Raw genomic sequence first — 24,695 nt, 5'->3', positions numbered from 1 at the left:
GCATCCTGAGTGAGGTAACTCAGACCCAAAAGGACATGCATGGTATGTACTCACTAATAAGTGGATACTAGCAAAAAAAAAAGAAAAAAATGTACCGAATACCCAAGATACAGTCCACAGAACTCAAAAAGCTCAACAAGCTGAAGTGCCCAAGTGAGGACACCTCAGTCTCACTTGGGAGAGAGAAGAAAGCAATAACAAGTGGGGAGGGAGAGAGGGACATAGGAGGGAAAGAGGGCGGGGGGGGGGAGTTGGGGTGAGAGAGGAATCTGATCTGGTATTGGGTGAGAGAAAAGGACTGAAGCCCTGAGGGCCAGCAGAAAGAATGGAAACAAGCAACTTTGGGAAATTGGAGGTTGGGGGGGACCCTCCAGAATGCACCAGAGACCTGGGAGGTGAGAGACCCTCAGGACTCAAAGTTAGGGACCTTAGATGAAATGTCCAACAGTAGGGCGAGGGACCTTATAGAGTCCACCTCTAGCAGAAAGACAGGGCATCAAGTGAGGGATGGGGTTGCTATCCCTCAATTAAAACTCTGACCCATTATTGCTCCTGTCTTAAAGAATTACAGGGATGGAAATGTAGAGAAGCCAGAAAAGAAGGTCCAGTGACACGCCCAAAGTGGGATCCAGCTCAAGGGGAGGTCTCAAAGTCTGACACAATTACTGAGGCTATGGAGTACGCACAAAAAGGGACCTAGCATGACTGCCCTCTGAAAGACCCAACAAGCAGCTGAAAGAGTCAGATGCAGATATTTGCACCCAACCAATAGACAGTAGCAACTGACCCCTGTTGTTGCATTAGGGAAGGCTGAAAGAAGCTGAGGAGAAGGGTGATCCTGTAGGAGGACCAGCAGTCTCAATTAATGTAGGCCCCTGAGATCTCTCAAACACTGGACTGCCAAACAGACAGCATACACCAGCTGATATGAGGCCCCCAACACACATACAGTAGAGGACTTCCAGGTCTATGTTCATTCAGAGATGATGCACCTAACCCTTAAGAGACTGGAGGCCACAGGGAGTTTAGAGGTCTGGTCGCATGGGGGGGATGGGGACATTCATGTGGAGACAAGGGGGTGGGGAAGAGGTATGGGATGTGGGAAAGTTGGAGGGTGGATGGGGGTAATAAAATATGGAATGTAAAAAATAAATTAATTTAAAAAATAAAAAAATTGGCCAGCTTCATTTTTGACTACTAGTTATTTTGAAGAAGGTTCCTATTAGACCTTTTCACATGATAAGAAATCTTTAACTAAAGAAACGAATCCCCAACAAAAATTCTTCGAAAGAAATAATGTAACAAAAATATTTTACTTTAGTAAAATAGTTGTGTTCTATACATTTATCTGTAGCTATGTGTGGATTTTTGGCCATCAACAGTTTACAATAATATGGATATACTCATTGATATACATAAGCCATTTTCCCAAAGTAAACTTACATTTCTTGAGTCAACAGCTGCATACATGATATCCATCCATCCTTTAAATGTGGCCTGTAAAACAATCAACATATATACTTCTTCTCTTTTTTATAGTTTAGGAAATAGATTATCAGAGTAAAAGTGGAAACAAGGAAACAAAAATCGTGGGGAAGCATTCTGGATATTTCTACCACAAAAAAAGGCAAAGGTTCAAGGTGATAGATGAGCTTCCTCTAGATGCACATTACACAGTGTGTACATGTATCAACAATCCCATACTACCCCTCAAATAAAACAATTAAAACATGTAAGTAGTTAACCAAGATTCATTCAAGTCCGTTTGTGTAACATGGTTTGTTGTTATTATGTGGAAATGTTTGGTAGTTGATGCATTATTCACTCCTGTATTTTATAAAAATCTTCTTTTTTTCTTTTTTTGTTTTTTTTTTTTTTTTGTTTTTAATTTTTTGTTAGGTATTTTCCTCGTTTACATTTCCAATGCTATCCCAAAAGTCCCCCATACCCACCACCCACTCCCTTACCTACCCACTCCCCCTGTTTGGCCCTGGCGTTCCCCTGTACTGGGGCATATAAAGTTTGCAAGTCCAAAGGGCCTCAACTCTCTCTTAAAGCTTGTTTATTAGATGTACTGCTTTGTTTTCTGGGCTAGGAAGGTTGTACATGTGGGGTTGGCTCTCTACTCCACCACCAGGCCTCAGGATCAAACTATAAGGCGTTGAGTCTCACAGACAAGTTCCTCTACACACTGGCTAAGCAGAAGCAGAAGGCATGAAGGAATGCTGCTTACTGGCTTGCTCCCCATGACTTGCTTGACTTGCTTGGCCTGCTTTCTTTATATATATATATATATATTTTTAATTATGTATTTTCCTCAATTACATTTCCAATGTTATCCCAAAATTCCCCCATATCCTCCCCCCCCCACTCCCCTACCTACCCACTCCCCCTTTTTGGCCCTGGTGTTCCCCTGTACTGGGGTATATAAAGTTTGCAAGTCCAAAGGGCCTCTCTTTCCAGTGAGGGCCGACTAGGCCATCTTTTGATACATATGCAGCAAGAGACAAGAACTCCGGGGTAGTGGTTAGTTCATATTGTTGTTCCACCTATAGGGTTGCAGTGCCCTTTAGCTCCTTGGGTACTTTCTCTAGCTCCTCCATTGGGGGCCCTGTGATCCATCCAATAGCTGACTGTGAGCATCCATTTCTGTGTTTGCTAGGCCCCAGCATAGTCTCACAAGAGACAGCTATATCTGGGTCCTTTCAGCAAAATCTTGCTAGTGTATGCAATGGTATCAGCGTTTGGAAGCTGATTATGGGATGGATCCCCAGATATGGCAATCACTATATGGTTCATCCTTTCGTCTCAGCTCCAAATTTTGTCTCTGTAACTCCTTAGATGGGTGATTTGTTCCCATTTCTAAGAAGGGGCAAAGTGTCCACACTTTGTCTTCCTTCTTGAGTTTCATGCGTTTAGCAAATTGTATCTTATATCTTGGGTATCCTAAGTTTCTGGGCTAATATCCACTTATCAGTGAGTACATATTGTGTGAGTTCCTTTGTGATTGGGTTACCTCACTCAGGATGATGCCCTCCAGGTCCATCCATTTGCCTAGGAATTTCATAAATTCATTCTTTTTAATAGCTGAGTAGTACTCCATTGTGTAAATGTACCACATTTTCTGTATCCATTACTCTGTTGAGGGACATCTGGGTTCTTTCCATCTTCTGGCTATTAAAAATAAGGCTGCTATGAACATAGTGGAGCATGTGTCCTTCTTAACGGTTGGGACATCGTCTGGATATATGCCCAGGAGAGGTATTGCGGGATCCTCTGGTAGTACTATGTCTAATTTTCTGAGGAAACGCCAGACTGATTCCCAGAGTGGTTTTAAAAGCTTGCAATCCCTCCAACAATGGAGGAGTGTTCCTCTTTCTCCACATCCTCGCCAGCATCTGCAGTTACCTGAATTTTTGATCTTAGCCATTCTGACTGGTGTGAGGTGGAATCTCAGGGTCGTTTTGATTTGCATTTCCCTGATGATTAAGGATGTTGAACATTTTTTCAGGTGCTTCTCTGCCATTTGGTATTCCTCAGGTGAGAATTCTTTGTTCAGCTCTGAGCCCCATTTTTTAATGGGGTTATTTGATTTCCTGGAGTCCACCTTCTTGAGTTCTTTATATATATTGGATATTAGTCTCCTATCCAATTTGGGATAGGTAAAGATCCTTTCCCAATCTGTTGGTGGTCTTTTTGTCTTATTGACGGTGTCTTTCGCCTTGCAGAAGCTTTGCAATTTTATGAGGTCCCATTTATCGATTCTCGATCTTACAGCACAAGCCATTGCTGTTCTATACAGGAATTTTTCCCCTGTACCCATATCTTTGAGGCTTTTCCCTACTTTCTCCTCTATAAGTTTCAGTGTCTCTGGTTTTATGTGGAGTTCCTTAATCCACTTAGATTTGACCTTAGTACAGGGAGATAGAAATGGATCAATTCTCATTCTTCTACATGATAACCGCCAGTTGTGCCAGCACCATTTGTTGAAAATGCTGTCTTTTTTACACTGGATGGTTTTAGCTCCCTTGTCAAAGATCAAGTGACCATAGGTGTGTGGGTTCATCTCAGGGTCTTCAATTCTGTTCCATTGGTCTACCTGTCTGTCACTATACCAGTACCATGCAGTTTTTATCACAATTGCTCTGTAGTACAGCTTTAGGTCAGGCATGGTGATTCCACCAGAGGTTCTTTTATCTTTGAGCAGAGTTTTTGCTATCCTAGGTTTTTTGTTATTCCAGATGAATTTGCAGATTGCTCTTTCTAATTCGTTGAAGAATTGAGTTAAAATTTTGATGGGGATTGCATTGAATCTGTAGATTGCTTTTGGCAAGATAGCCATTTTTTACTATATTGATCCTGCCAATCCATGAGCATGGGAGATCTTTCCATCTTCTGAGATCTTCTTTAATTTCTTTCTTCAGAGACTTGAAGTTCTTATCATACAGATCTTTCACTTCCTTAGTTAGAGTCACACCAAGGTACTTTATATTATTTGTGACTATTGATAAGGGTGTTGTTTCCCTAATTTCTTTCTCAGCCTGTTTATACTTTTTTAGAGAAAGGCCATTGACTTGTTTGAGTTAATTTTATATCCAGCTACTTCATTGAAGCTGTTTATCAGGCTTAGGAGTTCTCTGGTGGAATTTTTAGGGTCACTTATATGTACTATCATATCATCTGCAAAAAGTGATATTTTGACTTCTTCCTTTCCAATTTGTATCCCCTTGATTTCCTTTTGTTGTCTAATTGCTCTGGCTAGGACTTCAAGTACAATGTTGAATAGGTAGGGAGAGAGTAGACAGCCTTGTCTAGTTCCTGATTTTAGTGGGATTGCTTCCAGCTTCTCACCATTTACTTTGATGTTGGCTATTGGTTTGCTGTAGATTGCTTTTATCATGTTTAGGTATAGGCCTTGAATTCCTGTTCTTTCCAAGACTTTTATCATGAATGGGTGTTGGATTTTGTCAAATGCTTTCTCAGCATCTAACGAGATGATCATGTGTCTTTTCTCTTTGAGTTTGTTTATATACTGGATTACGTTGATGGATTTCCATATATTGAACCATCCCTGTATCCCTGGGATGAAACCTACTTGGTCAGGATGGATGATTGTTTTGATGTGTTCTTGAATTCAGTTAGTGAGAACTTTATTGTGGATTTTTGCATTGATATTCATAAAGGAAATTGGTCTGAAGTTCTCTATCTTTGTTGGGTCCTTTTGTGATTTAGGTATCAGAGTAATTGTGGCTTCATAGAATGAGTTGGGTAGAGTACCTTCTGTTTCTATTTTGTGGAATAGTTTGTGAAGAACTGGAATTAGATCTTCTTTGAAGGTCTGATAGAACTCTGCACTAAACCCATCTGGTCCTGAACTTTGGTTGGGAGACTATTAATGACTGCTTCTATTTCTTTAGGGGATATGGGACTGTTTAGATCGTTGACTTGATCCTGATTTAACTTTGGTACCTGGTATCAGTCCAGAAATTTGTCCATTTCGTCCAGGTTTTCCAGTTTTGTTGAGTATAACCTTTTGTAGAAGGATCTGATGGGGTTTTGGATTTCTTCAGGATCTGTTGTTATGTCTCCCTTTTCATTTCTGATTTTGTTAATTAGGATGCTTTCCCTGTGTCCTCTAGTGAGTCTGGCTAAGGTTTTATCTATCTTGTTGATTTTCTCAAAGAACCAGCTCCTTGATTGGTTGATTCTTTGAATGGTTCTTCTTGTTTCCACTTGGTTGATTTCGCCCCTGAGTTTGATTATTTCCTGCTGTCTACTCCTCTTGAGTGAATTTTCTTCCTTTTGTTCTAGAGCTTTTAGGTGTGTTGTCAAGCTGCTAATGTGTGCTCTCTCTAGTTTCTTTTTGGAGGCACTCAGAGCTATGAGTTTTCCTCTTAGAAATACTTTCATTGTGTCCCATATGTTTGGGTATGTTGTGGCTTCATTTTCATTAAACTCTACAAAGTCCTTAATTTCTTATTTTATTCCTTCCTTGACCGAGGTATCATTGAGAAGAGTGTTGTTCAGTTTCCACGTGAATGTTGGCTTTCTATTATTTATTTTGTTATTGAAGATCAGCCTTATCCCATGGTGATCTGATAGGATGCATGGGACAATTTCAATATTTTTGTGTATGTTGAGGCTTGTTTTGTGACCAATTATGTGGTCAATTTTGGAGAAGGTACCATGAGGTGCTGAGAAGAAGGTATATCCTTTTGTTTTAGGTTAAAATGTTCTGTAGATATTGTTTGATCCATTTGTTTCATAACTTCTGTTAGTTTCAATGTGTCCCTGTTTAGTTTCTGGTTCCATGATCTGTCCATTGGTGAAAGTGGTATGTTGAAGTCTCCCACTATTATTGTGTGAGGTGCAATGTGTGCTTTGAGCCTTACTAAAGTTTCTTTAATGAATGTGGCTGCCCTTGTATTTGGAGCATAGATATTCAGAATTGATAGTTCCTCTTGGAGGATTTTACCTTTGATGATTATGAAGTGCTCCTCCTTGTCTTTTTTGATGACTTTGGGTTGGAAGTCGATTTTATTAGATATTAGAATGGCTACTCCAGCTTGTTTCTTCATACCATTTGCTTGGAAAATTGTTTTCCAGTCTTTCATTCTGAGGTAGTGTCTACCTTTTTCTCTGAGATGAGTATCCTGTAAGCAGCAAAATGTTGGGTCCTGTTTGTGCAGCCAGTCTGTTAGTCTATGTCTTTTTATTGGGGAGTTGAGTCCATTGATATTAAGGAAAAGTAATTGTTGCTTCCTGTTATTTTTGTTGTTAAAATTGGCATTCTGTTCTTGTGGCTGTCTTCTTTTAGGTTTGGTGAGGGATTACCTTCTTGTTTTTTCTAGGGCGTGGTTTCTGTCCTTGTATTGTTTTTTTTTTTTCTGTTATTATCCTTTGAAGGGCTGGATTTGTGGAAAGATAATGTGTGAATTTGGTTTTGTCGTGGAATACTTTGGCTTCTTGTATGTTCATGAGCATCTCTTTCTTTAGATTTGGGAAGTTTTCTTCTATAATTTTGTTGAAGATGTTTGCTGGTCCTTTGAGTTGAAAATCTTCATTCTTATCTACTCCTATTATCCGTAGAATTGGTCTTCTCATTGTGTCCTGGATTTCCTGGATGTTTTGAGTTAGGATATTTTTTCATTTTCCCTTTTCTTTGATTGTTGTGCCGATGTTCTCTATGGAATCTTCTGTACCTGAGATTCTCTCTTCCATCTCTTGTATTCTGTTGCTGATGTCCGCATCTATGGTTCTAGATTTTTTCCTAGGGTTTCTATCTCCAGCGTTGCCTCACTTTGGGTTTTCTTTATTGTGTCTACTTCCCTTTTTATGTCTTGGATGGTTTTATTCAATTCCATCACCTGTTTGGTTGTGTTTTCCTGCAATTCTTTAAGGGATTTTTGTGCTTCCTCTTTAATGTCTTCTACCTGTTTAGCAGTGTTCTCCTGTATTTCTTTAAGTCAGTTAAGTCCTTCTTGATGTCCTCTACCATCATCATGAGATATGGTTTTAAATCTAGGTTTAGCTTTTTGGGTGTGTTGGGGTGCCCTGGACTGGGCGAAGTGGGAGTGCTGGGTTCTGATGATTGTAAGTGGTCTTGGTTTCTGTTAGTAAGATTCTTACATTTACCTTTCGCCATCTGGTAATCTCTGGGGTTAGTTGTTATAGTTGTCTCTGTTTAGAGATTGTTCCTCTGGTGATTCTGTTACCCTCTATCAGCAGACCTGGGAGACTAGATCTCTCCTCTAAGTTTCAGTGGTTAGAGCTGTCTCTGCAGGCAAGCTCACCTCTTACAGGGAAGGTGCACAGTTATCTGTTGTTTGGACCTCCTCCTGGCCGAAGATGAAGGGCCAAAACAGGACCTTTCCCAGAAGCTGTGTTGCTTTGGCCTGTCCCAGAAGCTGTTAATTTCAGTAGTCCACACTCTCACCTGTGCAGACTACTTTCTGTGGAGTCACGGAACCAAGATGGTTCCCATGGATCCTGAGGCAAAGGCCTCCCGGGCCGAGCAGACACCTGTCCTCTGGCCAGGAAGGTGGTCAGATGTCTGGAGCCCGAAAACGGCGCTGCCTCAGAAGCTCCGTGGCTCTCACCTGTCCCAGAAGCTGTTAACTTCTGTAGTCTGCACTCTCACCTGTGCAGACTACTTTCTACAGAGTCCTGGAACCTATAAAAATCTTCTTGTGCATCATATTTAACATCTATAATGAAATCCTGATCTACTGTCACAATATGTGATCATAAAGGTCACCTCAATGGACTTTGATACAGTTACAATTATAAGAATGATTATTACAATGAACCTTGAAAAAACATTTCAGGAACAGAGTGTCACCATGAGACACAGTTGAATATTGTTCCATGTGAGCATATACCACATGTTCTTTAGACAATTGCACACTGATAGACTGATATCATGGATGATGATTGTAAGTGATACTGCAATTAGAATTGGTATATTTCCACATGCAATGTGGAATCAGTATGTGAAAGAGAAGGGAGTGTCGTACGGTAGTTATTTTATAAGTTTTTTGAGGGTACTCTTCAGTGGCTTACTAATTAATGTTTCCACAAACAGCATGTAGAGTTTGCTGGAAATTTGTTAACTTTTTTCTTTTTGATGATAGTCAACTTAGTCATAAGCAATGGTAAGGTGGTCACTTACTACTTGAAGCAGAGAAAGATATCCAAGTCCCACGTTGTCAAAGTTGACTTTCACATTCTTCCACCTGGCTGTCTGATTGCTCTCTATGAGAGCCTGGCACTCACTGTAGTTGTTGACCACGCTCACATCAAACATTTCCCCGGTGGTGTAGTTGATGCAATGATAGAACTTGCCGGCAAAGAGATTCACCCCCATGATACTGAATATTAGCCAAAAGATCAGGCAGACCAGAAGTACGTTCATTATGGATGGGATTGCACCTAGGAGAGCGTTTACAACAACCTGGCACAGGAGGAGAAGGAAGAGACCCATGAGAACATAAGTATTGTTCACTTACTTTCAAATATCATTAGAAAACAATGATTTCCACTTGGGAAATGGCTCAGCTGTGGTGAGCGCTGTTGTTCTTCTAGACGACCTAGGCTGGGTTTCCAGCACCCATGTGAAGTGGCAAACATTTAGGAGGACTCTAACACTCTTTTCTTGCCTCTGAGGGCATCTGAATAGTATAGTATACATATACTCAGGCATACAAACATACACAGAATATAAACAAATACATCTTGAAAAAGAAAGGAGAAAATAATGGTCAGGAGAGATAACTCAATGAGTTATAGTATTTCCTGCTCAAGAGGATCTAGGTTGGCTTCTGAGCACCCATGTGGAGGTTCAGAACTGTCTGCCACTCTAGTTACAGAGACCGGAACACCCTGTTCTAGCTTCTTAGGCCATCACACACACACACACACACACACACACACACACACACACACACACACATGTATATATGCAGGCAAATATACACACCATAATATAAAATGCAAATGTTTCTATAACAAAAAATAATGTTCAAATTATAAAAAAATGTAACTATCCTCAAAGTTTAATATTTTGTAGAAATATCTAATCCCTTAACCTTAGAATCTTTTGTGTGTTTTTTGGGATTTTTGAGACAGAGTTTCTCTAGATGGCCCTGGATGTATTAGATCTCACTCTGTAGAGCAGGCTTGGCCTCAAACACAGAGACTGACCTGTCTCTGCTCCTCAACTTCTGGGATTAAAGGTGTGCACCACCACAATGCAGCACAGACATTTGAAACTCTAAAATTTAGAAGAATATGAAATGAATTTTATACTATAGGGAGTTTTCTTAGGGTGTGAACACATATATTAACAAGTTTTCCACAAGAAATAGAGATGATTAAAATCAACAAATAAATAAGACCGTGAGTGGTGTCATGAATTTATGAGCTCATCATTTGAACAATACCAAGTTTAAAAATCAGAAAACATACAATAGCAAACTAAGTATTGGAGGGTACAGTGTGACAGAGCACATGCCTTTCACACACAAGGCCTGGGATTTGTGGGATTTGGTCCCACAGGGTGAGGGAGAGAGACAGAGGGGGAGAGAGAGGAATTAGGAATATATGAAGGGTGAATTTGACATAGAAATTGTGAAACAAATTCTAATAAAGAATATAATACCTTTAAAAAAATAAAGTCACTTCTTCAAAAAATCAGGATCTTTTTTAATTGTTAAAGAGAAAGCAAAGCAAAGCAAAACAAACAAACAAAAAAAACCCAGCAAACCAACAGCTAACCAATCATTTCTTCCTAAGCAAACATATCTAGAAAAAGCATACCCAAACATGCTTACACACCAACACGCAACATTAAACTGTGCTTGTGATTGTAACACACGGATAAAGTCTAAGTAACTTTTTATTTTTGTTTTTCTTTCTGTATTGATTTGTAAGGCATTTTTGAGACAGGGTGCCACTTTGTGGCTCAGCCTGGCTAGGAACTGACTATGTAGGCTAGCTGTCCCATGTCATTGCCTTAAGTTTCTGAGTTCTAGGAGTAGAGAGAACTTGTTTTAAGTATCTCAGAAAGCATCCATTTCATCCATTACAAGCTACAACGTTGTTTTTTTTTGTTGTTGTTGTTTTTTTTGTTTTTTTTTTTAAGTACTCAATACCATGGAGACAAGGTACAACCACTTTCTACGTGGTGATGATATGTATTCTTGGGCTTTTGTCCCAGGGGATGACAAATGTCAGCACAAATTCCTCCCGGTCCTTTGTACTACCTTTCTAAGGGAGTATTAGACTTCCACAGCTGACCTACTTTTTAAACATCTCAATCTGTGCTTAAAAAACTAAATTCAGACTTCAAAAGGCACAAAGTACACAATACAGTGCAGCAAAGACATGATGGATCATGACTGGGTAGTTTTAAATCATCAAGTAAGATGCCCTGTACATTTGTAAATAGAGGGGAGATGAGTAATCTTGATTTCTGACAACAACCTATGAGATATGATCAAGAATTCTCTAATGAAAATGATGGGAATTCAGAGTATCAGGCATTGTGTTCTGTGAGTTAAATGATGGACGCTGGATGCGTATTATTGATTGGTCTGTTGGTTATGTGAACATAAAGATGCAAACTCCATATGGCTTTGGCCTTCTACTCTAGAAGGTTTCAGATTGTTCTTAATTATTCTTCCAGCAAATTCTAAGGTGGCTGGTCTTACCCTCATTCCTTCAAATCGGGATAAGGCTCGTAGAGGCCTCAGTGCTCTTAATGTTCGGAGGGATTTGATGGCACCAAGTTCTGAATAGCCCAAGGCATTTGCAGTTAAGCTAACCAGTGAGACCTATACAAAAAGAGCACAAAATTGGTTAAAAGTTATCAATAAGAGTCTACATGCCACAGCGTTCCTACATGGAAAAAATAAGCAAGTAGTTCACAAACTTGGGTGAGTTTCCCCGTCACCAAGATACTTGTTCAAAACACTGCAAAAAGCTATAGCAGAAATGTCATGCTCTGTTTTGTCCCCCTGCCCTTGCTTTTTAGATGAGAGAGAGGGAGAGAGAGAGAGAGAGAGAGAGAGAGAGAGAGAGAGAGAGAGAGAGAGAAAGAGAGAGGAGAGGCTGTGGATTCAATGGGTGGGAAGTGGGAAGGTGGGGAGGTGGGAGGTGGGCAGGTGGAGAGAATATGGGAGGAGTTGTGGGAGGGGAATCTGTGATCAGAATATAATATATGGAAAGTTTTATTTTCAATTAAAAAAACGGGAGCTAGCACAGTTTGGTTTAGTAAGTTCGGTAAAAGGCCTGAAGATTTACATTTTGAAACAAGTTTATGGATAAGCAATAGCATTGATTCCTGAATCACATTTTGAGAATCGTCATAATTAGAGCATATAAAAATCAGTGAATGAAAAGAAAAGTTGAGATTTTAGTATACCTAAAGGGTTTTTGTTTTTATTGGATATTTTCTTTATTTACATTTCAAATGTTATCCCCTTTCCCAGTTTTCCCTCTAGAAACCCTTGTTTTGTTTTTTTAGTCAGATCACCAGTGCAATTAGCAAAAATTCTAAAATCTCAACTGGAAAAAAGAAAGAAAGAAAGAAAGAAAGAAAGAAAGAAAGAAAGAAAGAAAGAGAGAGAGAGAGAGAGAGAGAGAGAGAGAGAGAGAAAGAGGGAGGGAGGGAGGGAGGGAGAGAGAGAGAGAGAGAGAGAGAAAGAAAGAAAGAAAGAAAGAAAGAAAGAAAGAAAAGCTGTTGCAGACATCACTAAAGTACCTGATTACCTTTGCAAACTATGAATTTCATATGAACTCTGAAATGATATCTGGTGCGAAAGCACATAAAAATGTGAAAATCAGAGAAGCAAAATAAATACATGATATGGTTGAAAAGGATGCTGATACTTTTATTTTTAAATGTTTTCTTAAAAATCAACAGAAATGAATGGAATTTCTTTTACAAAACTTGTGCTTATTTAAGTTAATTTTTACGTATAATCTGAATTAAAGAGGGAAACAAGGTACAAAAGCCAATTTTGTAAGCTTTGTAAGTCTTCTCTTCATAGATAACTGAGGAAGGAAGTCTGAATAATCAAGAACTGTGAAGGCTTTCTGTATGTAAGCCAGGAGGACCTACAGTCCTTTATGTTCTCAGGAGGCAGAATCCAAAGGTGAGACACATATTAAAGGATGAAAGACAAGTTAGACAAGTGAAAAATGTTCTGAACTGGGGCCTAACTATTAAAAAAGTGAGGTGGTAAACCAGGACACTTTTGGTGAGTTGTTTAGCTACAGTTGAAAAAGAGATACATTTGGGTCTTCCTAGCACACCATGAAAATGTTTAATTTTCTGAGCACTTGCTTGTATTTGCAATAATCCCCTTTCTGTTTCAGGATTCACACCCTCACCAGCTTCTCTCTATAACACAGCAAGCCCATCTCCTAACGTCCCTAAATCCAATTCTCCAATTGTCTTCCTCTCCACTATATCCATACATTCATAATTCTTTGATGGTATAATGGGTTCCCACAAACACATGTCTAATTTGTCTTTCTTACTTTGCCTTCCGTTCACAAATCAGTGCACCCTACTCCCTGCACTCTGTTCTCACCCTCAAGGACTAAGACTTCTTGGCTTGAGGCATCAGAGTTGGCACAATTGAATGTTCCTCCCTCCTCTAGACCTACTGGCATTCTTACCACTCAAATCCTGATTCATGATACATGAAAAAAACACCCTTCCCTCAAGGGAAGCCAACGACTATACATTTGTCTTTTCTGGTCAACCTTAAGCTCCAGCAAAATGACATTTCTATTAATAGCACCATAAAAAAACAGATGATCAGAGAACATGTTTAATTAAAAACAAAGTATCAACTAATTTAACATGCAATTATGAGAGTATTCACAAACCTAAAATAGTAGCTATCAGGGAGCAAAAAATTATTTTTGGCTTTCTTTATAGTTAATTAATGTGGATATAGTGGCTTACCTTTGTTCATATGTTAAATATTAGATATGCTACCATGAAGCTACTGATCTGTCATAGTTACATACAAAAAGTGGAAAGGACGGTGTGTTTTACAACCTATCATATAAAATTGGTGGCATTTGTGACACACTTATTTTGTTATCTGTAATGGTCAAACAGACAAACATCTATGGCTTTACTTTTTTGCTAACTTTCTTTCTGCATTTCAAGATTTTCAATGCAATTTTGAATGTACCTTTAGATGTTACATTTATGGTTAATTTACCATATTCAATTATTTAAGATACTTCTACATTCTAATATTCTATTTTACTATCTTTAAACATTAACACAAGTTAAATACTTAAAAGATTGCTTAGCCAATCTGTTTTTAATCACCAGATAAACCCATGGTATACCTTTCTTTTTAACTTCAAATGGGACAAATATTTCTCAGGATGCTTACATGCAGACAAATTACTATTGGTGAAGATGCTTGTAAAAAATTGTAACAGCTTTGATTTTATGAAATTTGAGAATTAAGCAACAAAGAAAACAATCTTGTTTCTCCTGAAGAGCTTAAAATTTCATATACTGATTTGAATGTTATTTTCAAACGAAGTCACTAAATATCAGTTGCCACTTAAATGGACAAAGCAAGTCTCGGGTATATTTCCACGGGAGAAGAAAAAAAGATCGAATTTGTACTTGTTCTGAAACAGCATTTCGTTTCTCTGAGTTCCTGCTTTGTGCCACTCGATACAGTCAGGACAGGTTCTAATCATCACCTGCCAAGAAATAGAGAAGGGAACTGCAGAGTACTCACATCAACGATCAGGAAGTCCAGCCAGCACCAGGCATTGGTGAAGTACATTTGGAAACCATATGCAACCCACTTTAGCAACATCTCCAGGATGAAGATGTAAGTGAAGACCTTGTCAGCATACTCCAGCATGGTCTTGATGGTTTTTCGCTGCTCGATGTAAATGTCTTCAAAGGCCTATGAATGGAAGTATGGTATTGCATTTCATTGTCACGAACAGTTTCTACTTCATGTATTGGGGGGAAAATGAAGTAAGACATCTTCGGTCAGGGTCTGGAGGGTCGTTAACGCTGCCCTGACGTCGCAGTTATCTGCGCATGTGAAGGGCACCTGGGCTTTGCAGTCTACCGGAGAGGCTCAAGTCGTTTTCAAGTCTGAATGTTGAGAGCATCCCCAAAGAGCTTAAGATTTTTGAGAGAAGGCAGATGTTTTCTTAAGCAAGAGGTGAAGTGTCATTTAAAAGTAGGCCAAAATCCAGAGTCACTGGCATCCCCTTCCTAGGATTGTGTAAATATGTGACAAGGGGTTTCCTGAGCCCAGGAAAGGGGGGAAAAGATTATTTCACTTTCTCCAGCAGTTGTGAATGTGTCTGGAAGCTACAGCCATTCTGTAGCACTTAGGAAAGAAAGGGTGTGGTCATTTTCCAGGAGCCCGGGGCCTTGAATAAAAAGACCATTTTACACACAATCCTTGCTATAGGAAACTCAGAACACAAGTGTGCATGGTGGTCCAGTCAAAGAACTAAGAAAATTTTGTTTTTAGAGAATGAGGGGTCCAGGTTTATGACTGGGCTCAGCACAAGTGCTACAGAGTGCTATGGGGCTTGGCTTGTTCCTGAAGCTGAAAGCGCCCCAGAAGCCATCTCCAGTGTGAGCATGCGCGTGTGCTTCGGAGACCTGTGACTGAATGTACGAAGGAGCCAGGCGCTATTACAGCAAGGTCACAGCCTGGAGGGTAGGATGCGGGACTCAAGACAATTAAGACAATTAAGAACTGGGCTAAAAAGGCCCCCAGAAGCAGTGCAGCCAGATTTCTAATGAAATGCACTCACGTTCAGCAAATTAAAAGTTAAGGGAAGGCATCTAGCTTCACACTACAATATGGGAAAATGGGTCACTTTGTTTCTGTTATATTAATGTGTATTTGATTAAATTACTCACTCCATTAAATGAAGTCAGATGCAAACTAGGTTTGTATTGCTTCTAGTGATTAAGTTAGCCGACCAGTCACCATTCCAGGTGACTGGCAAGTGATTGGTATGAACGAGTCAGGTGACTTCTTCCAGCAAAGGGCTTCTATTAAGAAGATCCCCACTTCAACTGGCAACACCACATCTTATCTACTAAGCCCTTCTGAAGAAATGGTACTAATCTTTCTCATTGCCTGCGAATGTCCTGCAGATACTAAAATCTATTTCTTAAATAAGAAAACAGTTGCATTTATACTGTATTTTATACGTAGTTATGCTAGAAAGTATAGCAATGACCCTGAGAACGAAAGAATAAGGAACTTACAAAAATAAACGGCAATTGGTGCAAATCAAAGAGATTCTTTTTGAAACAGTATGTGAACACACAGTGTCTGAAAGTGATCCTATCTGGAAGAGCCAGACAGAGCAGTATAAGCCGTTGCGAGCTCGTCCTCACACATCTTTTCTCAACATTCTAATTTATGAGTGGGTGAAGTGAAGTTCAATGGACAGGAAGGGGAAATGACAAGGGGGCAGGCCCTGCATCACCTACCAGAGCACCGCTGCTGAGCAGAATCATGAAGACGATGAAGGTTTCAAACCAGTTGTGCTCTACTATCTTGTAGCAGGTTTTCCTCAAGTTCCACCAGAGTTTGCCTTTGCCTTCTTCTATGCTTATCTGACAACACTTGAACTTTCTTACACAGTCTAAAATATGTGAGAGTGGATACAGGAAAGGCCAACAGTTACTCTTTGTGCATCTTTGGGAATATGGAACATACACCTATTTTATTACCTCATACCGCAGAATAAACAACCTTATTTTAAAGATGGCTTCCACTTACAGAAATCAACATCAGCAGTGGGGCCTTTAAATGATTTCCTAAATGAGCATTTATTTTTATATGTGTATAACTACATTATAACATGTCGTAAACCATACAAATACAGAAAAACATAAAAAAAGCCACAGCTTATCTTTCTATTCTGCCCTTTTGCCATGGGTAAATCCTCCATAAACATGACATGCATTTGAATTCTGATTAGTCATTTCATAGCATAGTAAACCTTCTCTATCTAACCATAAGACTTGTGAAAGATTTTATTATGCTTTTCTCCAAAAGACTATGGGAATTTATGTAAATGTTCACTATTATTGAATAATTGGGTTGTTTTGTTTCTGATAATTATCCACAGCCATGCAATAATCACTTCTGTGTACTTTGTGAGGTACTAGGTTAAAGGCTTTTCAATAATATTTATTTAAGGGCTTTTGTATTTAAAACACTGTACATGGAAAACCATAAGATTACATTATGTAAATGGCCTTGCCATTGGGGAATGTCCGTTTTAGTGGGAGTGACTTTTCAGCAAGTTTTACAAATATTATCTTAAGACATTTTCTTATAAAGGCTCATCAATAATGCTGAGTTTCTGAATTTTATGGAATAAAAGACTTGAGGCTAGATCTTGGGAACTGTATAAGTCCTATTAATAACATGAAGTTAGAAGAAGCAATTAAGAAATAAGAACCAAGTTAATGACAGGCATGTCTGACCGTTATGTGCAAGGCATTAGCTCAAGGTTGTTGGCCAAGCCCTTGAGAGCAGCTTGGAGTTCAGAATTTCATGTGGTTTGATATTCATCGCTACTGTTGTAGGGTATAACTGACCCTCCTCTGAAATGATGTAATTTTGGTTTTCTTTAGAGAATCCTTTTGAGAGTACTCTGATGATGATAATGTCCTCATATAAAAGTATACAGAATATTTCAGCTTTCTTACATCTTTCATCTTTTTTCAAAACTCACAAAAAGTATTTTACTTTGATTGATATTCAAGGTCAGACAAATGTGTACATTTATCAATTCGTACACTACAGTTTGAGAACTCAGTAAATAAGGGATTATTTCCTTACTCCTTTTTCGAAACCTTAATAGCTATGAATTTGATTTAGCCAACTCTCTCTCCTGTTAGCTGATATAGAAGGCCAGAGAGTCAATTGCGCTGGTAAGCTTTTTTGTCAACACAAGTTCACATCATCTAGGAAAAGGGAACCACAACTGAGAAAATGCTACTAACTGATTGATGACTATGAAAATCTGTGGAACATTTTCTTGATTAATGATTGATGCAAGAGGGCCCCGCCCAATGGAGTGTTGCCATCTTTCAGCTGTGGTCAGGTGCTGTCTAAGAAAGCAAGGAGATAAAGCTAATAAGCCGAATTTCTCCATGACCTCTCCTTCAGTTCTTGCCTCTTCATTCCTGTCTTGGCCTCCTGCCTTGAATTCCTTCATGGTGGACTGTGACATAGAAATGTAAGCCTAGCAAACATTTTCCTCCCCGAGTTTGCTCTTGGCCAGAATGTTTCATCACAGCAATGGAGAGCAGACTAATATACCAAGTGGCAGCACATTTTAGAGTTGATCATTTGTTCAAAAGCAAAAGGAACCAATTACATAAATTAAACCCATAGTCAGAAAAAAAAACTGTCTTTAGTTTGAGATTTAGAACAAAACAAATAAATGTATCACTGTTAAATAGGTAGGCGTGAGTGACCAGAGACAGTTAGGTGATAGAGAGATACAGACAGGTGATAAGAAAGATGGATAGACAAGAGAAGGCTCCTGACAACCTGCTTGCTTACCTTCTGTGAAACAGGCTTCTGGCTCAAGGGACTCTTCTGGTTCGGCCTCTGGTTGCTCTCCCTCTGCAGGAGCACCTATATCAACTGTACTGCCTTCAGATGAACTAGTTGCATTCAATTTCTGAAAACCAACCCCACAGAAAAGCTTTTAAACATGTTCTCTAACCCAAACATAAGAGATTCCTAAGGTGTACCCCCCCAGTCTTCTGTATGCATTCTCTTGATCTGTAATTTAAGAATTACTTAAATATAATGCCAATCTGCTTTGGGAGAGGTGGGGGGTCACAAGATTAGATCCAGCACTGTAGAATAGCTTTGGTTTGTTTGTTTGTTTGTTTCTTCTTCTTTTCTTTCTTTCTTTAAACAGTGCTTACAACTGAAATAACTTTCGGAGAAGCCCATCTATATGGTTTCCGAAATAGAATTCTACAGAAAGCTTATGCAAGCTGCTAGCCATACGGCCACTGGGATCTTGCTTTGGCAAATTCATTTGTAAATTATATGGCTTATTGTATTCTAAAATTGTGACCCGGCCAGTAAAAGCTGCACAGTGTATTTTCATGTCAAATGTAGAAAAGGTTTGATCAAGTGCACATAAACAGCAACAGTCTACAGTTACCCACTTTTCATTGACATGAAAACATAGACTACTGGTTATTATCAAAGACATTCTGTAACTTTCTCTTTGGGAGAAGAGCAGCAGACTGCTAGCTAGGTAGCAAGAGCAGGTATCTCGCATTCTCTTTGGCCAATGCACTCCTGGGTTTCACTGTGCATTTGGAAACTACCTGTTACGTTGGCACTCTTGCCTGTCCCTTTAGAAACGGCAGAAAACAGATCACCACCTCTTGTTTTGTTTCCTTTGGCTTTAATAACAATCATCCAAGGGAATCTAAAGTAAAAAGAAGTTGTCTCACATGTTGACATGCATACACCTGATCCAGGTCAGTCTATCCTTAGGGACCAAAGTAAAGGGTGGTGACCCCATTGTAAACCTGATCTTAAAATGCCCAGGCATGGTGCAGGGCCAGGTGCGAGTGCCACATGGAACCAGAGTAGTTTAGGCCACAGCATTCTCGAACCTATTACAATGTTATTCCCATGAGTGCATAACATTTGGAGATGGCCGGCCGAGCTGAGGAAGCTCCTTTACCAAGAGGATGAGGGAAGCACAGGAGAGAATGAACACTGACGCATGGAACACTGGAATCAAATGGAAGCTAGAGTTTGTACCGGAAAGATTCTACTCATCGTTTGGATAAGAATAATATGGATTTTTCCCTAATATGATGATTCCTTTATTTATGAAAATCATTATTTTTATGAAGTGTTGACTTAATGTGTTTTGAGTTCATATGAAGAAAGTATTATGTACATTTATATGAGATTAAAATGTCTTTACTTTAACAATACCAGTAGTTGATGCAAAAATATTACATACTTCTGCTTTCTAAGACTTAGGCTTGTGATTACTTTAAATGTTATCTTAAAAAACAATACAGTTAAAAGCTAGGAGTTGACTTTCTCCTTACTGCAAATTTTATGTCATTGAGCAGATGATCTCTTTGCCATTATAATTTGAATGTATATTTTTTCTTTGATGAAATACCAAAATAAAATTGGTTACAAGTATTCCCAAGTTTTCAGGGTGCCCCCCCCTAATTTTATTTCCTTTCTTTCAGGTCTGACTATTTCTTCCATAAGTATACTTCGGTTTGGAGTCCTGTCATTGACTCCTAAAACATTCATCACTTTTGGAGATTTCTCTGACATGAAGTTGTTATACCTCAGGAGCCTCACAACACAGGCTTTTAAATTTATAGTCTTTGGAGACACAACACAGATAACCAGGCACACTGAACTACAGTCACATCTGACCTCACTACATGCAGTAAGAATGGAAAATATCCCTTTTAATAATGTGGATAGCACTGGACGTGCAGAATGGAACTCCCAATGTAAAAACCCTGGTGCATCTTCATGTCCACAGGCTATATCGGCATCAGTGTAACGTTTGATTTGATTGACAACTTGGCAGGTTCTAGACACATCTCTGAGCTTATCTGTGAAATGGAATTAACTGAGGCAGGAAGATCCACCCCTTCCATGGACAGTACATCCCATGGGCTGGGGTCTTAGCTAAATAAATGGTGAAGATGAGCTGAGAGCCAGCAATCATTGTTCTGTGCTTTTTGACCATGGATGCTATGTAGCCAGTTGTCTCATACTCTGGCTGTTATACCTACTTCCTCTGATGGACTGTATCCTCAAAATACATCCATGCTTCCTTAAGTTGCTACTTGAGTATTCCATCAAGCAATAGGAAAGTTAACTAGCACAATCAGTAGTATGTAGTAGTTGCTTAATAAATATTATTTAGCCGTGAATGCATAGGTGGCTGTATAGGTGGCTTCTTAACAGAACAAAGTCTTAACACCACATAAAATGTCACAGGAAATCTTGTTTCAAAATCTTTAGAAGTTTCCATAGGATCCCTGCAGCACCAGCTATCACTCTTAACTGCCATGTTATCTGGGTTGCCCACATTTTAAAAGATGTCATAATGACCTGTGTCACCAGCACCCATTCAGGTTTTCACTATCTTGCCACCATTGTCTTTCCTCCTTTTTATGAGTAACCTCCAGTTCCTGATTTCTCCCATTCCACCATTTCCCTGATTTCAGTGTTCTGGGATTTCATAACTTTTTGTGATTTACCACTCATTTTGATCTTTCATGAAGCAAAGTATTTCAGAGAGAGAAACTCAAGTTTTGCCAACATACTTGTAAGATATTTGGGAGCAAGAATAGTACCCTAAGGCCTATGGGTGAGGTAATAACAAACACAGTTCAGTCCTCAGAGCTACTCTCAAGTCCCAGGTTGCTTTTCAGTGAGTAAACAAAGTGACGAAGCCAATCACTTGCTTTTAAATAGCTTGTTGAAATTAAAGAAATATCAGAGAATGTCAATTTTCTCCATTATGCCCCCATGTAAAGAAGAATTCTCTTCATGTGTGTTTTTTTAAAAAATAATTACAGGACTTATCTTTTAGAAAATTATTCTAGGAACCTTTGTATTTCCTCTTCTTCACGTCATAGTGAAATAGAATATACACAACTCCTTTCATCACAATGAGGCACCTTACTACCAATAAGGAAGCAACAGCACAATTTCAATGAACTTCAAGAGTCAGGTTATTCCCTTTACACAAAGTGCAACTTCAGATGTATTTTGTGTTGCTAGAATATGTACATCACTCACTTTGACTTTGAGACAGAAGACCATGTTTCTGTCATTAGCATATCTCTTTCACCTTTCATCAAAGCTTGTCCTTAGTGAGTGTTTCTTATGTGAATGGATGAGTGACCTTGTGGTCCATTTATGAACTTCAGCCTCTACTACTTTTGCTGCTTTCTGTCTGGTTCTTCTGCATTCACAGGGATGTCATTAACTGCAGAATATCAAGGTTCCTCAAAGAGTCAAGTATGTTAAAATGTTGATCAACAACTCTTGAAACTGAGTGCTGTCTGAAAATCAAGCTGCCAAGAATCCCTAAATAGGAGTCTGTAAGGTTAGCTATCAGGATAATTACTAAATCAGTTGTTTGTTTGTTTGTTTGTTTGTTTTCGTTTCCATTCTTTCTACACGAAGTCTGTAGATCTGCTGTTCCACAGTGAATGGAACCCCTTTAGGAGCAGCTGCAATCTCATCTTCCCCAGAATGCAATAGCATAGCGCCTTCCACACACTGTCGGTGTGTATACTTTTCCATGTGCTACTCGATTTACTACAGCAAAGACCATGCTGCACATTAAGCCATCGCACCACTATCCAGTGGGCTTAGTCACTTTGTCAATGTCAGAATTAATTAGTGGCTATGCCCTAGACTTTCTGCGCGCTATTCTTCTACAGTGTTCTAGGAAGTTTCTCTGATGATTCACAACTAAACTCAACCTTAAATAGTCTGGAAGATTTAGTAGAGTGGGTATATGATTCAACACTGTAGGTTATAGATAGTGTTTATAACACTGCTGACTTCTATGAATCATAACTAGGAACCTCAGTGTCACATCTTGTTCTTAGCTCTTGTCTGTGGTAATGTAGTATGAGAGAAACATACATTGGAATATCTCATGAATAAAAAAAAAACCCTTATCATAAATTATACTCAAGATTTATAACAAAAAATACAATGAATAGTAAAATCTTTCTTTATAGCAACTCAATGGTTTTGTTGTATAGGAGTTAAATGTCATCATTTCAATAAAATATGTGGGTTAAAATGTATTAAAAATCCCACAACATTAAATGAATCAACATAAAAAGCATCAGCTTCAGATGAGTTCCTAGTTGTGATGAACCTGACCATAGTGTGTATTTGCCACTTAGAGCTGTCCAGTGGATATCACTGTTAAATAACTGTAGGAGCTTATGTTCTTAATAAGAAGTTTCCATTCTAGGCTTCCTGGTAGTACCCCAGGCTGGGCATTATACACCTTGAAGTATTACAAAGTAAGGCATCAAATTATAGATGTGTGGCACATAGACACAGTTTAGATACAGTTTCCTTAGTGCTACACATACCGAACCTATCAGGAAATAAATGGGTAGAAGGGTACTGTTAGAGGGTGTGTGCCTAGTTAAACTTGAATGAAGTACAGGTGAGCTACAAGGTTGGGATATTAGAAAGGTCACATAAAAGTAGTCACTGAGGTATGCTTTATAAACCAGAAGCAGTCATACAGATATATAAAACACGTGCGTGTAAAAACCACATTTTATGAACACTTCATATCAGTGATGTTATCACTCAGTTATTCAAAATGTGTAAGCTGAGCAAGGAAGAATCGTGTCCCATTTAATGATCTAGTAATACCAAAATGCACTACTTCATGCTTTGAGGTGAGTGTTAGTTATGTGGGTATGTGCATATGTATATGTTAGTGCATGTGCACATGTATGTGGATGTGTGTGTGTATGTAAAGGTGATATAGTGGGTTCCTCCATTGCTCTCTACCTTAATTTTTTGAGTCAGGGTCTCTTACTGAATGGAACTCAGTAACTTGGAGAGGCTGACTAGCCAGAAAGCACCAAGCACCCTCTTGTTCCTGTGTCCCCTGAGTGCTAGGGTTGCAGCCATTCATGTTACACGGGTTTTGCGTGGGCTCTGAAGATCCCAGTCCATGTCCTTATGCTTGAAAGGCAGCATTTTACCAATCCAGACCCTACTGTCAAGTGTTTTAATCTTAAAGGTTATATCTTTAACTTTTATTTTCTATATCAACAATAAATTATTATTAAACTTGTTTGTGTCAAACTACTAGCCATCCAGAAAATAGATAATTTTAAACATAAGTAAGTCCTGATTGGAGAGATGTTAAGAAAAGTGTATTTCACATTAAGTATCTCATGTGAACACTTTTGTTTTTAATCATGAAGTTAAGCTATTATGGTGATTTATCTAGAAAATCATTTTCTGATTTGTAATGGGCATTTTATTACAAACTTGAAAACGTAGATAAGAGACTTAAAAATCTTTCCTAAAGTTACAAAAGAGACTTACATTGTGACGGCCTACCTCTAGAAGGTTACCAATGTGTCTGGCCCATTTTAGCTTTATCGCTACCCCACTGAGAATCTTTCCCACAAGGGCTGCTCATTTCATGACAAAAGTCTTGAGTTATCCAGGGTTATCATCCCCACCCATGCGTGCTCAGATCTGACCTACATACTTCTGCCTCCATCATGTTTCCCAGGTTGGGATTTCGAAAGCTCTTTTAAGGTGTAGAACTACATTTCCCAAAGAGACTCTGAAAGATTTTTCACAAGAAATTCAAAATTATAAGAAGTAGTAACAACCAAATTGTTGCCTTATCTGTATTCCAACATATTTACTCTTGATCTAATGCCTCAACACTTCAGAGGGCTGAGTACTTGACAGCCATTTCTCCCAAGTGCCTTTCCCTAGAGGAACTGGAAAGTGGACTCTTCAGAGACAAAGGCATCTTAACCTTATAAGGAATGACAAGCAAATCATTACCCCAAAGGTAATGAGGAATTAGTATATAACAGGGGAAGAAGCTGTGTCTTAGCTATTGCATACACTGTCCTTCTGATATGTAAGTTCTCACTTTCTGTGAATCAGGGGTACTACCAATAGAATTTTCTTCCCACATATTGAAGAATGTTTTAATGACATTATGATATTTCCTCCTTTCAAAAAAGGCTCAATGTGCTTTTATTACAAGTTATTTTACAGTTTTAATGCCACTATTTCTAAGTGATAAAGTATCTTACTAACATTTCTACAAAAGTGATAAAACTGGAAAAAAACAACTTGGTTTAAATATTCCTGTGCCCAGAATTGTGAATTCAATCTTAAATAGTGAAAATAAAAAGGGCTCCCAGCATCATTACACACAATGTGGGAGTTATCTCATTAAAAACAACAAAGGAGGAGACAAGCACCTGCTCTGATTTTCCTGTGGAAGTGTTTATGCACAGGGTATATGAAAATACTGTGTCATGGACAAAATTTGAGAGGTGCTGTGGTGAAGGGGGAAGACAAATGAAATTCCAGTGG

General features: G+C 38.9%; 1 protein-coding gene across 5 annotated transcripts in view; it reads right to left on the bottom strand.

The window, feature by feature from the left end:
• Window positions 1-24,695, bottom strand: part of Scn2a (sodium channel, voltage-gated, type II, alpha) — a 146,684-nt gene that overhangs the window by 22,886 nt on the left and 99,103 nt on the right. For all 5 annotated transcript variants that reach the window (XM_017314945.1, NM_001346679.2, NM_001099298.3 and 2 more), the window contains 6 exons: window positions 18,114-18,234; window positions 16,022-16,176; window positions 14,283-14,456; window positions 11,211-11,333; window positions 8,672-8,953; window positions 1,444-1,497 (listed from right to left, as the gene is read on the bottom strand). In XM_017314945.1, the coding sequence (XP_017170434.1) occupies window positions 1,444-1,497; window positions 8,672-8,953; window positions 11,211-11,333; window positions 14,283-14,456; window positions 16,022-16,176; window positions 18,114-18,234 (909 nt within the window). The remainder of the gene's footprint in view (window positions 1-1,443; window positions 1,498-8,671; window positions 8,954-11,210; window positions 11,334-14,282; window positions 14,457-16,021; window positions 16,177-18,113; window positions 18,235-24,695) is intronic.

The sequence above is a fragment of the Mus musculus genome, chromosome 2 (genome assembly GCF_000001635.26).
Source record: "Mus musculus strain C57BL/6J chromosome 2, GRCm38.p6 C57BL/6J".
Classification (NCBI taxonomy): Eukaryota; Metazoa; Chordata; class Mammalia; order Rodentia; family Muridae; genus Mus; species Mus musculus.
Note: the sequence above shows the minus strand (reverse complement) of the source record. Positions and strands in the feature narration are given on the sequence as shown.